The sequence below is a fragment of the Marmota marmota genome, unplaced genomic scaffold (assembly GCF_001458135.2).
Source record: "Marmota marmota marmota unplaced genomic scaffold, marMar, whole genome shotgun sequence".
NCBI lineage: Eukaryota > Metazoa > Chordata > Mammalia > Rodentia > Sciuridae > Marmota > Marmota marmota.
In genome coordinates, this window is record NW_026000048.1 from 11,553,089 (window position 1) to 11,570,314 (window position 17,226).

General features: G+C 34.4%; 1 protein-coding gene across 1 annotated transcript in view; it reads left to right on the forward strand.

Annotated features, from left to right (window-relative positions):
* The window catches only part of Cdc123 (cell division cycle 123), a gene marked incomplete at its 5' end in the record, with an annotated part of 48,555 nt that overhangs the window by 17,062 nt on the left and 14,267 nt on the right, over window positions 1–17,226 (forward strand). Inside the window, 4 exons of the mRNA XM_015495277.2 lie at window positions 293–399; window positions 12,027–12,075; window positions 14,073–14,148; window positions 16,036–16,158. Of these exons, the coding sequence (XP_015350763.2) occupies window positions 293–399; window positions 12,027–12,075; window positions 14,073–14,148; window positions 16,036–16,158 (355 nt within the window). The remainder of the gene's footprint in view (window positions 1–292; window positions 400–12,026; window positions 12,076–14,072; window positions 14,149–16,035; window positions 16,159–17,226) is intronic.

Consider the following 17,226-nt stretch of genomic DNA (forward strand, 5'->3'; position numbering starts at 1 on the left):
TTTATTCTTGAAGAGTAGCTGGTCAGGCTGTTTCTTTACCATGTTACTCTTTCAGCTGAAGTGTGCTTCTGACATTTCATTTCCCCCTTCTTCCATCATCAGCAAGAAAAGCATTGGAAAGTGCCACACCAGCTCAGTGATTGTAACTGAGGGTCTGTCCTGCAATGGTCATGCTCTTCCTTGTAAAGGAGTATAATTTGACATTTGACAATATTGCTAAGATCTACTAGATTTTTTTACTACAGCAAGTAACATGGAATATGTACTAAATCACATGTGCTTTATTATTTAGGATGCGTACTGGATAGCAATGAATAGTTCTCTGAAGTGTAAAACCCTCAGTGACATCTTTCTACTTTTCAAGAGTTCTGATTTCATCACTCGTGACTTCACTCAACCGTAAGCATCTCGTTCCCTCAGTATCAGTTATTTCAGTATTTGTGCTGATTTTTCTATTGGTAGAACTCCATTAGTTCTAGTACTGCTATAAACAACAGTTTTATATTTCAAAGTCTTTTATGTTCCCAAAACTACCTATCAAAACGTACCTTTCTTTTCCTTTTACGGTAAAGACTTATATAGTGGATTTTCCTAAATATAAAGAACTTTCTGTGTATTTGCACATTAAATATTTTAGTACTCTTTTTTTTCCTTGTATAAAACTGATGTTTATCATAGAAAAGCAAAATTAGAAACTGTAGCTAAACAAAAACAGAAAATATAAAAACACTAATGAGGGGCTGGGGTAAGATAGATAGGAAGAGAAACTTAGAAAAATAACTGCCACTTGATGATAGAATAAAAGCACAAACAGCAACTACGGTGTTCTGTATACCTATGTTGTTCTGTATACTACAGCGGTAGAGCATTCGCCTAGCACATGTGAGGCCCTGGGTTTGATCCTCAACACCACATAAAAATAAATCAATAAAGATATTGAGTCCAACTACAATTAAAAAATAAATATTAAAAAAAGCACTTAGAATCATTATAATTGGCTCTATATACTTCCAGAGTTCTGTCTATGCATTTATTTATATATAATATTATATATATAAATTTATACATATATATATAAATTTATTATATGTATAAATTTTTCAAATGGTATCCTATAATTTGTATTGCTTAGTAGGCTAAATTTGCACTTACCAGCATATAGTGACATCTTTGCATGTCTTTAAATACTTAATTCTTCATGACTTTTTATTACCTTAATGATATGTCCCTGAATACCAATGGCGTGATGTGTTTGACCAATCCTTTTCTTCTAAAAAGTTCTGCAGTGGAGCTGGGGATATAGAGCTGTTGGTAGAGTGCTTACTTCGCATGCATAAGGCCCTGAGTTCAATCCCCAGCACCATCAAAAAAAAAAAAAGTTCTGCAGTGAATATTCTGAAGTTAAATCTTTGGGTGCTTCTCTAATTTTTTCCTTAGTATAAATTTCAAAAGTGGAATTGCAGTTTTCCTTTCTTTGCCAGTCACTCTATAGTTAAAGAACTTGACCTTGCATGATCTGCATCATAGTTATACAGAACACCTGCACTATTGAGTTGTAAGTTGCTGTTTGTGCTTTTATTCTATCATCAAGTGGCAGTTATTTTTCTAAGTTTCTCTTCCTATCTATCTTACACCAGTTATCTCAAACTTCTTTAAACTGGCCTTTAAAATAAAAGATATCTTAAAATGTAGAAGCTAAGCAGGAGAACAAAGGTAAAAAATATTGTATATCTGTGCTACTTCTTTCCTACCCGTTCATTCGAGTTTTCCATGATAGTTTACCCCAATTCACATCCTTTTCTGAAAAGGAACTTGGCCTGAATAAATAACTTTGCTTCGTGAACTTTGTTGAATCCGAGTTTTGTAGCTTGGGCATGTAATTATAGTAATATATTAATTAGAGAAAACAAAGTTATGTAACTGTTAATGGGCATGGTTGTCTTGCATACTTATTAAAAAGGATTTTAGGAGCTGGGGGTGTAGCTCAGTAATAATGTGTTAGCATGTGTGAGACCCTGGGTTCAGTCCTCAGCACAGGGTAGGGTTCTTCTTCCAGCCTTCTTCCAGCTGGAAGAAGCAGGCTTTTACCTGCATTGGTATTTCTGGCTTTAAGAATAAAGCATACACACACACACACACATTTGGCACCAGAGATTGAACTCAGGGGCACTTAACCGTTGAGCCACATCCCCAGCCCTTTTTTGTATTTTATTTAGAGACAGGGTCTCACTGAGTTGTTTAGGGCCTCACTAAGTTGCTGAGGCTGGCTTTGAACTCATGATCCTCCTGCCTCAGGTTCTCAAGCCACTGAGATTATAGGCGTGTGCCACCATGCCCAGCCCTGTATTATTTTGACATTTAGTTGTCAGCCTTTTATGGCTGTGTTGGTGCAGATGCTATTAGGAGTTGGTAGTCCTTGTTTACTAATAATTAGTAGCCTTTTCATTTTAGGAGATGCCCTCTGATTAAAAGAAAGTCATGTCTTTCCATTGTAAAGCTTTCTGACAGCCAATGCTTTAAGAGGCCCTGAAATATATTACATTAAAATTACTCTACACTGTTAATTAATCTGGTATGGACTTTTATATACCTTTAGTACTGGTTGTAGCTAGAGTGTGAGAGCCCCTTGCCTTTCCAGAAACCATTATAAATCACTTCTGTTCTGAGGCTGATTGTTTTCTAACTCAGCTTTATAATTTAGAGATCCACTATTTCCACTTAGTCCACTTCTTCCTTTTTGTCTTAATTTGACTGATGTTCCCGTGAATGGTATCCATGAGTTGATTCGAATTTTGTATTTTTTGACTTTTGTATGGGGAGGAAGTTAGGTCAGCAAGTGAATTTGAGGCCTTGGATTTAGAGTGTTCACCCAGAAAAGGCCATTCTTCTCCGAGTGTAAATAGTTGGGAGTTGGCAGGAACAACTACTGAGCACTGACCTTTTAGACTTTTAGGTGGGTACCACTAATGTGTCACCCTTTTCTAGAAATATTTGTTGGTAGTCAGTTGCATAGCAATTAATAAGCCAGTAGCATAGTAGTAAAAGTTATCATCATATTAAAATTCCTTATTGATAGAACTCATTGAAGATGCACTTTGGGAGCTGAGGCTATAGCTCAGTGGTAGAGTACCTGCTTAGCATGCACAAAGCCCTGGGTTCAATCTCTAGCACTGCAAAAATTTAAAAAAGATGAACTTTTGACATAAGGCCTTGTCAGAAAGCTCTTAAAAGATTAAAACTCTAAATGTAGTCCGGTTGGTAGAGTGCTTGCCTAGCATATATGAGGAGGCCTTGGGTTCAATTCCCAGCACCACACACACACACACAAAAAGTGTAATTCTTTAGATCAGATAGAGTTATATCAGTGACTTCATCTAACCCTTTTCTTATACAGATTAGAAAACTGAGGATTAAATGTGTCAGTAATTGGCCCAAGGTCCCACAACTGATTTCTTCCACCAAAACCAAAACATAATTTCAATAATCTAATTCTAAAAGTTCTTTGTACTTTCAGTTAATTTACAGATTATTTTCAAAGTGCTTACAATTAAAATACAGAATACAGTATAACTGAATATTATAATATACATATATATGTGTATTATACATATATATATATACATACTATGTATAATATCATATAGTATTACAAAAATAAAATTATTTTGTTTATACTATTTTGAAACTTACCTTAACTAAAAACAAAGATGTGGTCAGGATTGCAAGATAACAAAAGGCCAGCTGAAGATAGCTTATACATATGGGGTTTAAAAAGAATATATTATTTGGCCAGAAGTGTGTGTGGTTCAGTAGTAGAGTGCTTGCTTAGCATGCATAAAGCTCTGAGTCCAATAGCCAGCACTGTAAAAAATAAAAATAAATAAATCTGGATAATTAAAAAATATATTATTTACCAAGAAACTTGGAGACTCTGTATTTTTAGAGTTAATTCAGCAGCCCGCTAAGGTCACCAGGAAAAGACTTTCAGACTTTCCTCTCTGCCATCCCTGGCTTATTGGCTTGGTGTTTAGGGTTATCACCTGTTGGTCACAAGATTGCTGTCTAAGTTGCAAATATCTATCACATGAAGACATGACAATGTCCATACAAAAATAGGAAAGATAGGTGTATCTCCTCTGATTAATTTCCTATATGAACAAGTAAAGCACTCCTGGAAGCTTCCCAGGAGACTTCTCTCAGACATCACTGGCCACACAGTTACTTAGCCTAATCAAAGAATTGGCAACAGAAACAGAATGCATGACCATTTAGATGAGGGGTTTTCAAATGTTAGAATGCATCAGAGTCATCAGGAGAGTTTGCCAAAGCACTGATTTCTGGGACCCATTCCTGGAGTTTCTGTTTCAGTACTCCTGGGGTGGGGCCCAGCCATATTATTTCTAATTTGTTCCTGAGTAACATTGATGCTGCTGGTCCAGGTTCATGCCTTAAGGTCTGCTTAGATCAACACATGCATCCCTGGGGTTAGGGAGGTATGTTAGCATAACTGTAACAAAATATCTGAGATAAACAGTTTATAAGGAGGAAAACTTTACTTTGGCTTCTAGTTTCATTCCATGATTTGTTGGCTGTTTATTTTGGGCTTGTGGCAGCATGGTACACAATGGTAGGAGCACATGGTTGAGGATGCTTGTTTTTATAATGGCAGCCAGGAAACAAAGAGAAAGGCAGAAAAGAACCAGGATCCTAGTATCCCCTTCAATGGCAAATCCACAGTGACCTAACTTCCTTCCAGTAGGCCCCATTTACTGAAGGATTCCCCGCCTTCCAGTAACATCATGGGCTGGGAACCAAGCCTTTACTACATGGGATTTTTGGGGGGCTAGACCATACCAAGAGGTGATCAGGAAGCACAAGTGTTTCCAGTGTCTGGACAATTCACATTCTGTAAGCAAGGTTGGTAATGGGGAACAGCTAGAAAGGGCCAATCATCAGTGTCTGCCAAACTGTAATTTGCTGTAAAATATTAAGTAAGTACAGTTTCATTTTTCCTGTTCCTCAAATTGTTACTCTAGACAAAAAAAAGTAGAGATTTAAATATAACACATATAACATAATCAATCTACATTATCTTTGCTGACTATATTCTTTGTCCAAGTATAAACATTATATTTGATTAAACTTATTGAATCACAAGGCTGCTTTCAACAATTATTTTATTGATTATGTGTCACTTTAGTAAGCCAAAGTAAGGAAAAAAAAAAAAAACTGTTATTCCCTTGTCATTTAGAAGAAAAAGCTGAGTGGGTGAAAAACTAAATCCATTCATTGTTTCTGTGATAGTCTCATGACTGAGGAAAAATAGAATTGACCAGAGATCAGGGAATTTCATTTGTCTTAGTAATTTAAACTCAGTTATACTCAATGCAATTTTTAGATTTTTTTCCTTAAGATTATCACAAAACTAGTGATTAAAGTAGTCCTTTATCTTCAGGGGAATATCCCTCCAGTGAGTGCTTGAAATTATAGTTAGTACCAAACTCTATAGAGGCTGTGTTTTTTTCCTATACATACATCCCTATGGTAAACTTTCACCTTTTCATTTAAGAGGAGCACATTATGACTTCTCTTTGGAATATCTGAATTGCCAGCATAGATTTTGCACTTTGGTGTCATTATTAAGTAAGATAGGGGTTACTTGAACATAAGCATTATAATACTGTGACAGTTGACCTGATCACCAAGACAGCTAACCAAGTGACTAACAGGTAGGTGGCATATGTCTACTGGAAACACTGGATAGAGGGATGCCTCATGTTCTGGGCAGGATGGAACAGGACAGCACAAGATTTTATCACACTACTCAGAATGTCACTTAATTTAAAACTTAGGAATTTTTCAGTTCATATTTTTAGAAATGACATGATCACAGGGAACTAGAATTGCAAATGGGAGGGAACCACTATAATCTTGAAGTTCAGCAGCAGTCTGGAGTCATGTATAAGTGGACTATTAGAACCTTGTACCCCATGATTTTTCAAGTCCATTTCTTTAAAAATGATGAAATTATCATAAGATTTAGATAATATCTAAGCCCATAATAAATTCACAGATTATTCTCATATATACTAATTACTCTGATTCTTCTCCTCTGCTCCTACCACACTGGCCCAAATTTGAGAGCAACTCACACCATTGGAATAGGTAATACTGTAAATCACATACATCACCAAGGCTAAAATCTCATCCCTTGTCCAGCATACAGGGCTCATCTTCAAGTGCTTTCCACTAATAGCTTCTCATTTCCCCCTCCATCTACCTTTTTCCTGCAAAATATACTTCTTGATCATAGCATAACCCATCACAGTATATATACATGCGTCCTTCTCATCTTTGTCCTTCTTTCCTTATAGCCTAGTAGAGGACACGTTCTACCTTATTTTTCATATTCTGCATTCTCTGTTTTCCTGATAATCCATGTGTCCCAAGTCCCGAAGTTCTGGACATGCATCCTCATCACTGACTATTTACATTTGTCCTCTTCCAAGGTGTGAAGCCTTTGAAATGGCATGATGGATTTCTGTTGATTATAATAATGAAGTTCACAGAAAAAGCATGTCAGTCTCACAACATGTTTAAGACAAGATAAATAAATATGCCTACTTACAGTAAGAGCATTTGGCTGGCAGAAATAGTCTTGTTTAAGTTGAGGGAATAAATTAGGAAGGAACTTGGGTAGAAATAAAAGGAAAAAACATGATACTCCTCATTATGGTTTGGACATGAGGTGTCTTCCAAAATCTCCTCTTAATGCAGGATAAGTGAAATGAATAGATTATGAGAGCTGTAACCTAATCAGTCCATCCTGTTTGATTGGACTGACTGTGTGGTTGGTAACTGTAGGCAGGTGGGGTGCAGCTGGAGGAGGGGATCACTGAGAACAGGCTCTAGGAGGATACCTCTTCCCTTCCTTCTCTCTGCTTCCTTATCTCCACCCCCAACCCATGAGTCAAGCAGCTTTTCTCCACTGGGCCTTTCTCTCATGATGTGCTACCTCACTTTTCCCCAGAGCAAGGAAGTTGGCCATCTATTTAGACTGAGATTTCTGAAATAGCCCCAAATAAATTTTCTTCCTCTAAGTTCTTGCTTCAGGTGTTTTGGTCACAAGGACTTTTAGAAAATCTAACTAAAGCACTCCTCTTAGTCATTAGTAATAACTAAGCTTATTACTTCTAATTTGGGGTTAGACTCTTCTCTTTTTTAAAAATTTGAATGTAGAACATTGCTCTCCAAAATTCCTATTAACTAATTTCAAAACATGTTAATAATATTCAGGCATAATTTTGTGGTAGCTCTCATTAAAGTAGACCTTTGAGATTTTGCTTTTGTTTTCTTAAAATAATTTTTTTTTATATCTGGGAGTTCATCTAGTTTATAATTTACATTGTAGATTACATAACATTTATTATTTAACAGTTGTGTTATTTTAGGGATTTCATGACTAGTTAGAGCAACTGTAATTATTCTGCTTAGAATTAGGAGTTTAGAATTAAATGTTGGAGTGTCCTTTTGATGTAGACTATAAATTAGTGACTTTGGTTTTATACTACTTTTTGTTGATGTCATTTTGAAATTTTCAATTAAAGAAATCTTCCTAATTAGTATACTAATTTGTATAATACTACTAACTAATGGAGGAGAACATTTTTAGAAGTGGATTTTTTTTTAAAGCAAACCCACCTCCCCAAGAATGTAAATGGAATTGAAATATTCACATGCAGCCATTTGCAGTATTTCAGTTGAGCTCCTGAAAATGTTCTTGCTGACCTTTCTATTCAGTTTTAACTAGATGGATCAGCACTTTCCTCTCCTTTCAGGAAGGATACTTGGCCATCTGGCTAATCATCTTAATAAGGTCTTGTGCAATAATCTCTTCTATACCACATATTTTCTGCCTTCTAAAACTAGTCAAGTTTTTAAAATAACAAATGTTAAACCAATTGACCTTTGAAAGTGATGTTATAGGATGATAGAATGCAAATGTGTATGTATTAAAATATATACTTTTTTTTTGCAGGTGCTGGGGATTGAACCCAGGGCCTCATATGTATTAGGCAAGAGTTCTACCACTGAACTACATTCTCAGCCCATAAAATAAATATTTATTTTTAAGTAGCAGTATGAGGATTAACCAAGTATTGAAATCAATATTTGTAGGAATGTAAAAACATTTTTAAAAATTAGATAATAAAGACCCATGTCTTGGAATTGCTTCTTTTTGTTTTTTTGCTTTAAGGTTCTAATCTACCTTGTTTTAAAAAACCTTTTTCTTTATGGAACAATAGGTTAATAAGAAATTATCCTCATTTATCAGATTTATAAAAATATGGCACCCAGCTGATTAAAATCACATTTCAAAACTTAATATGGTAGGAGTTCTGTAACTACGTTAACCATTAAAACAATGTCATATTATTTTGCCTAAGCTAATTCCTTAATTGTTTCTCTCTTCTTTGTATCATTTAGATACATTTAAATGGAGAAAAATATAGACAATTAGTTTAGTTTTATCTTGATAATGAACTAATGGTTGGTTGGAAACTGTAATATTAAGTTTTAAAGTAAGCTTAAATTGGCTTCATGGGGCTGGAGTTAATAGCTTAGTGGTAGAGCTCATATTTTACATGAAAAAGCCCTTGGTTCAATCCCCAGCACCAAACAAAGAGAAAAGAAAAAGTAAAAGCATTTATAAAAGTATTATAAAAACGTTTTTTCTTTTATCAATAATTCTTTTACCACACAGTTTTTTGTCCCTACTAAAATACTATGTGGATTTTTAACACATTATTCACTTAGAATTTTAAAAAGTTTAGTGTCTAATAAGTGGTTAACCAACTACAAAGGCAGTGAAGAAGAGGAGGCCTGATGAATTCTCTGTAAAAAGAACTTTAGAAATCACCTAATTCCATCTCTCATTTTCTGTTAAGGCACCAAGAGCCATCCAGAGACGTTAATTAATTGACTTTTCTGTAAGCCTGTAGATTGGTCTTATCTGAAATGCTTGGGACCAGAAGTGTTTTAGATTTTTTGGAATATTTGCAAATACAAAGACCTCAGGGATGGAACCCACCTTTAAACATTGAATTCATTTATGCTTCATAAACACCTTATACACACAGATAGAAGGTGATTCTCTACAATATTTTCAGTATGCTAGTGTTTTGATTGTGACCTGTCACATGAAGTGAGGTGTGAACCTTTCCACTAGTGATGTCTTATTGGTTCTCATACAGTTTCGGAGTTGGAGCATTTCAGATTTCTGCTTCTTCGATTAGGGATGCTCAGACTGTATGCTAGTAAGGAGCCCAAATTCTTGATTTTGATTTTTGATATTTCTTGGCCAGTGTTTTCTTGGAATGTTTTAATTTTCTTCATGATGTAGTTTATCTAATCCAGAATATTTTACTTGTCTTCATAGTGGCTGTGTGACCAATCATAATTTTCTTCAATGACAGAAGATGTTACAGCATAGAATTCTGTAAACATTCTTTTTTTATATATTTATTTTTTAGTTGAAGGTAGGACACAATACCTTTATTTTATTTATTTATTTTTATGTGGTGCTGAGGATCGACCCCAGGCCTTTGCTCATGCTAGGCGAGGGCTCTTCCGCTGAGCTACAGCCCCAGCCCCTATAAATATTCATAATGCTTATGATTCTGCTGATCTTGGGGAGAAAGTAGATTTCTTTAAGGATAAAATAATTGTGTTAGTTTTATTAATCTGACAGTTTATGACCTTAACATAAAAATTGATTAACATGAAACAACATATGAGATTAATTTTTACTTAACAAATTTTAAATATATTGAAAGCTAGTTTTCTAATTATAGAGTTTAACTCCTCTGGGTAGCATACTTTTAAATTAGTTTGATTTAAAACAAGGGATTTTTGCTTTTCAGAGAAAAATTAGGTTTTAAAATAGCACCAGCATGTGTTTGAATGTATAAAATCAGAAAATTAATAAGTTGGTATTTTAGAAGATCCGTTTTATATTATGGATTTGGTGAGCAGTAGGTTTTTGTTTTGTTTTGTTTTAATACCTTTATTTTATTTATTTATTTTTATGTGGTGCTGAGGATCTAACCCAGGGCCTTGCATGTGCTAGGCGAGCGCTCTACTGCTGACTCACAACTCCCGCCCCATGTGTGTTTTTTTTTTTAGTATTGACATTGGTTGAGCCTAAAGTCCCATTAGTATTTGTGTTGTTTTTGTTTTGTTCTGGCTCCACCCCCCCTTAATTTTAGAGTTTTAATAGAACCTTTATCCTTTAGAGAAACAGTACAGCCTGCAGTCTATGATTTAGTGCTCTCTTCCTCACTTCCTTGTTATTGTACCTTTCTGAATCTTGGTATCCTTGTGTGATAACTGTAGATAGTGATAACATTCATGTCCTCATAGGATTATTGGAAGAATTAAATGAGAAAACAAATAAAAAGATTCGTGTTGTACCTGGCTCAGTGCATAAAGCCCACTAATAGAGAAAACCTACCGGCATTTTAACAAAACACACTATGTGTAACTTTTTTAGCAATGTAGGTTTTATCAGTCAGTGCCCAATTATTAGTGGTAATAGAAGCTCTGTTCTTAGGATTTCAGCCAATCAAGTAAACTTGTTATTGTTTGTAGTATAAAGCATAATGATTACAGAGTAGTCCCACCTAATCATGTATTCAGGGAAATTAAAAAGCTTCTTCCTTCCTTTCAGTCATACATCAAGTTATATTGATGTGGCCTGAATATCTTTATATATTGATGCCTCTCCTTCTCCACTCCAGCATTGCCTTCATGAGCTCCCATCTCTTACCAGGACTCTTGCAACAAGTCTTTCCACTGGTCTCTTTGCCTCACATTGCCACCCTTTCCCCAAACTATCCAATATTATTTCACCACAGTGACATTCTTAATGCATGAAGGTAATGATCTCCCTTGAATATTTAGACTTTATAGTCTCCCTTTGTCCCTAGGCTGGTGAACTGTACATGGTCTGTACTTCTCCTGTACAAAATTTCTATCCAACTCCATCATTCTTCAATTTCCCTCTTGTATGCTACACCCCACGAGTACAGATGTCCTGCAGTTCTTTGAATACTAGGTGACATTTCTTACTTCCCTCCCTATCTTAGCACATTTCTCTGTGCCTTAAATCTGGACTTCTTCTTGCCTACCTTCCCTCACTCCCCCCACAGCAGATAACCAATTACATCTTCCTTTTTGCTGTCAGAGTATTTTATTTTCCCCAGTGTTTTGAAATTGTTTGTCTACTTGTTAGTCCTTTCTCCTTTAGGACTAACCTAGTAAAGGAAAAAGGCATATTACTCATTTTAGCATTCCTGGGGCCTAATTGCCTTTAGCATAGATAGATATTTAATAAATGGTATAGATATTGTACATGACACAAGAGTTTTTAGAGACAGAAGCTTAATGGAGGACTGAATAGTTCCATCAAGTATTTTTTAAAATAGTACGTGGGAGAAGGAATGGATTACCTTTATGTAGCTTTAGATGGCAGAAGTAACATTAATGGCAAAGTATAGTAGACTGTCTGCTGGCACAGCCAGAGATTAAATGAATGAGAATGTGTGAAATGGCAGCACCATCCTGCATTTATTGAGAATCTGGAGTTAGGCCACTTGAATTATAGACCCAGCTTGGTCACTAAATTTGGACTTTTTTTTGCGTCTTAGTTTCTTTGTCTTTTGATAGAAAAATGGAGATTATACTATATTATACTATTTGTATATTTTGCATTATACTATTTGTATATTTTATAATGATTATAAGAGCTCATAATGTTTTGAGGGTAAATGAGATAACTTCTTTAGGGTGCTTAGGCTAATGCATAACATCAAATAATACATAATACATGTTCATTGGATTTGAATTTGTCTCCTATTTCTGATTGCCTTTAATAAAATCTGACTCTCATGTTAAATATAAGTAACGTATGTATGTAAACTGATACCAGTTTTTAAAAAATTCAATTGCTGCTTTTCTCTCCAAAGATTTATCCATTGTACTGATGATTCTCCAGATCCTTGTATGGAATATGGGGTAAGAAGCTTTGTTTTTGCCTTAATGACATTGATGATCCTAAATGAAGATGTATTGAAAATTTCTACTTAACCGAATGGAATTTTTTGGATTGATTTCTATAGAAAAAGCTGAGAACCCCTGAATTTTTAAATTTATGAAATGTAGGATACATATGAAAGAATATGTATTATTGGTAGAATATTTATATACCAAATATATATAGCATACATAAACTTATAGAATTTATACTTCCCACCCAGATGAACCTGGTTAAGTTTTTAAACCTGATATGCCAGGAAAATTAAGTTTTTCTTATACACACTTTTAAAATATTGTTCACTCACATCTTAGAAATAATTTTGAAGTAAGAGTGAAAGATAGTGAACAAGACAACTCTTATTAGCTATTTTCACGATGTTAAGCATAGTAAACCTCAATTTTTATTTCATGGTTTCCTAGTTTTGAAAGTGTACACATGTGCAGACACCTGGAATGGGCCATGTTCTTCAGTGCAGCTAATAACTCATTGAGAGTCATGGGTGAATCTGGAACCACCCCCACATACACATTTTTTTTTTTAAATGTTTTCCATCCCTGGTAGGCTGTCACTTACCATCATTTCTGGTAATTCTTGTATTTGCATTCGCAGAATATAATGCTTAACGAAAAATTTGTTAAAGAGACGATGGTTATCTTGCCTACATAATTGCTATACACTTTTATTTGGATTTATAATACCAGTTAGAATTAGTATGGTGATTTTTAAAACTTTTCTTCATTGTCTTTTGCTTCTGAATACTTGTATACATGCATGCTCTGAAAATTGCCTACTGGGATGGGGATATAGTTTAGTGGAAGAACACTTGCCTAGCATGTAGGAGGCCCTGGGTTCCATTTCTAGAACCATACACATGTAAAAAAAAGTCTACCTGTTCACTTTATTGAATATTTTTACTCTGTTTCTTAGTGCACTGTAATTGAGATCTTTACACACTACTTGTGCAAGTTTTTTCACCTTATACCATCTGAAAGTATTTCCCATGTTATTATACAGCCTTTTATAACATTATTTGTATTTATGTAATATATTCATATCTGCTATTTTATTGAACAAACATCTGTTAATGAAGCACCTGTTACTGTCTTATTACTTTGTGCTGGGAATAAAAAAATGAGGAAATTTTATTTTTTATTTTTAGCCTTTCCCTGAGGAATAATCTTTGTTGAGACGTTATCATTTATCCCCAAGATGTATTTACCAGAATTTGTTCTTTTATTGCTTTTTAGGGATTATACCATCATCACCTTTCTTGAGGGTGTGTGTGTACTCTCTTTATAAATATTTTGCATTATATGTTAACTTTCTTTAAACTTATAGTGTAAGCATTTTCCCAGGTCATTAATTTTCAAATAACATGATTTTTAGTGGCTGCTTATCTTATACATTTGCTGTTTTACTTGGCAAACAAATTTCTCATGCGGCTGCTAAGTATTATATACAGAAAGATGAGTAAACCTGCTTCCTCACCCTTAGGGAGCTTGCAAGTTAGTGGAGAAGAGAGACTTGTATATTAATTTGATTATTAGACATTGTATGTGTATACACACACACACACACACACACACACACACACCCCTCCTTCCTTCCAGCCCTGAAATTATTTTATTAATATTCCTACAGGGATGGAGAACATGTAAATTACAGGGCAACTTATAGCACAGTGGCAATACGATTTGACTTGGTTATCTATCCTTGCTGTTGGGTATTATGTCAGAACTCTCAGAATGATGTGACAAAGATGGATCTTGTCCTGAAGAGTTTCAGCCTAATTTTTCTTTTTTTCTTTCTTTGGAATGATAGACTATAGCCCTTGCCCTCATGTCAAGCTTGTCTTATGGTACTGCTCTCTCCCCCTTTTAAAATCATTTTTTAATAGCAGCTGTTAGGGATAGTCTTGTTAGGAAATTGTCTTAGACCTTGCCTAGTTGTATCACATTTTTTCCTTTGTGTATAGCTTGTTCTCCGAAAATGGTGTGAATTAATTCCTGGAGCTGAGTTCCGATGTTTTGTCAAGGAAAACAAGCTTATTGGTGAGTTCTTTCTATCTTTGAAAGTATTTTTTAAAAGAAGAAAACCATGTTGCCTTAAATATCAGTATTTCTTTTTATGGCTGAATAGTATTCCATAGTGTAAATATGTTAATTTGATTATTAGACATTGTATATAGGTTTTAAAACATCACATTGTACTTCAAAGTATACAATTACTATGTATCAACTAAAAATAAAAAATCAAAGAGAAGACAATTTTTTTAAAAAAAATATTTTTAGTTATAGATGGGCAGAATACCTTTGTTTTATTATTTATTTTTATGTGGTGCTGAGGCTCAAACCTCAGGGACTCAGTCGTACTAGGCAAGTGCTCTACCACTGAGCTACAACCCCAGCCCAAAGACAAGCTTTTGATGGAAATACATTTCTAGTAATTACCACAGGGTTATCAATCAGTTTTAATTTCAGATGCCACCTCTACCCAATTGATACTGACTCTCTGGAATGCTATGCTGACAAGGATCCTGAGCCCATAATCAGTTTCCACAGAAAAAGGTAGTATTGTTGATTAATCATGTCTGTCTGGATTCCAGAGATGAAAGTGGTGGTTATTATGATTTCCAATTTGACATTGTATGATGTTACCTTCTTTCTGTTTGAAACTTTCCAAAAGTATTACTAGCAATAGCTTATTAGAAAGCATCACAAAAACCTGAGTTTTTGAACCTTTATTTTTATTATTGGGACACTGTTCATTATTCCAGCAAAAGAAAATATGTGGGAAAACAAGGAAGCTATTCTAAAAGTTACCCATATTCTTTTCTTTCAGGTTATTTTTTATGTTTGTTCTGATTATTCAAGTTAAATATTGAAGATTGTGTGTCCTTAAATTTTTAGTTATGCATGTTTCCTGAGAAGTAAAACATATGATCAACCAAGAGAAGTGTAATTTAATCAAATCAAATAAATCATATTCATTAAATATGATGTTGATACTTATTAACATAGCTGAAGGAGACTTGGGGCATTCAAATTTGTCATATTGTTAGATATTCCTGGAAAAACTAGAGAATAAATGTGCTAAAGACAAGAGTCATATTGGCATGTGATGAAGGAACTGGAAGCCCTTATTTCAGAGCAGACATCTTTCCCTAGGACTTAAGCATATTGCAGGAATTCATACTGTAGTCCCTCAAGTGTATTTGGAATCATATCAGCAAAGGCACTTTGCAAAAGGGGAATATTTACTTTTCCATAGCTTGAAAGACCAGTGTTGTGAAGGCCGAATAGCATGTATAAACAAGAAAAGTAGACTGTTTCTATGAAATAAAATATGAATATTGCAGACATATGGTGAGGGATATTTTAAATTTTCACCAAAACAGTAGAAGATAACTAATTTGTGGAAACTTTCTTGGAAAAAAATCAAATCAGTTGAATGTATGCAGGTTTAAATAGCTACTTTAAATTTTCTCTTAGCAAGCTTTTTTGTGTCTAAATTCTTTTTTTTTTTTTTTTAAAGAGAGTGTGAGAGAGATAGAGGTAGAGAGAGAGAGAATTTTTTAATATTTATTTTTTAGTATTTGGCAGACACAACATCTTTGTTTGTATGTGGTGCTGAGGATCGAACCCGGGCCGCACGCATGCCAGGCGAGCGCGCTACCGCTTGAGCCACATCCCCAGCCCGTGTCTAAATTCTTTATGTTGTGCTCAAAAAAAATACTTCCAGAAGTAAGAATGTGTGGCAATATTGAACTGTAGGATTCCTCTCTATGTGTAATCTTGACACCTGAATAATGTTTAATGCAATTTTCATCTGATTGAACTTCTGACCTACTTTAATGATTGTCTCAAAAAAGTTTAAATTACATCTTGTATTTTTTTAAGAATATTGTATAATAACAATATAAAATATTTTCTTGTCAGGTATTTCTCAGAGGGACTACACACAATACTATGATCATATTTCTAAACAAAAGGAAGAAATTTGCAGATGCATTCAAGACTTTTTCAAGAAACACATACAGTATAAATTCTTAGATGAAGATTGTGAGTATTTTTAAATTTACCCAATGAAATGAAATAAAGTACATAATATTACTGGACCTTATTTCACCAAGGTGCATATTTTAAAAAATGGGACTATTGTATGAGGACTGGGGGTGAAGCTTGATGATAGAGCACTTGCCCAGCCTGCTATAGGCCCTTTTTCAGTTCTCAGCACTAAAAAAGAAAAAAAAAAAATTTTATTTAAAGTACTGCATTTTACTATATTACTAATTGATATTTCTCATGGTTTGCATGTTAATTTTCACCTTATTTAATTGAAATTCATTTCTAATACCAAAACCATTCTCTCTCCTGTCATTTTAGATGTTCAAATATTTCATAGGGTCCATCTACAAAAACCAGACCTATATTTCATAGAGTCCATCTATAGAAACCAAATTCTGTGAAGTAAACATTTGTGGGTTGTTTTTTGGATATTGAAAGTACATTGTAAGAGAATTTCCATGCATCTTAAAATTGATATCTTCTATGCTTTACTTTTTTTCCTCCTTGTCAAGACTGGGTTCTGTGGCCGACTTATTTTCAAAAAGATAAATCATGCCATTAGCATAATTAGATTTTATGCTTTTGTATGATAAATTTTACTCATTTCATTCCTCAAATAAATGACAGATTCTCCTTTCATGAGTACTTTTCTTTTTTTTTTATTGGTTGTTCAAAACATTATAAAGTTCTTGACATATCATATTTCATACATTAGATTCAAGTGGGTTATGAACTCCCATTTTTACCCCAAATACAGATTGCAGAATCACATCGGTTACACATCCATGTTTTTACATAATGCCATATTAGTAACTGTTGTATTCTGCTACCTTTCCTATCCACTACTATCCCCCCTCCCCTCCCCTTCCATCTTCTCTCTCTACCCCATCTGCTGTAATTTAATTCTCTCCCTTGTTTTTTTTTTTCCCTTTCCCCTCACAACCTCTTATATTTAATTTTGTATAACAATGAGGGTCTCCTTCCATTTCCATGCAATTTCCCTTTTCTCTCCCTTTCCCTCCCACCTCTCGTCTCTGTTTAATGTTAATCTTTTTCTCATGC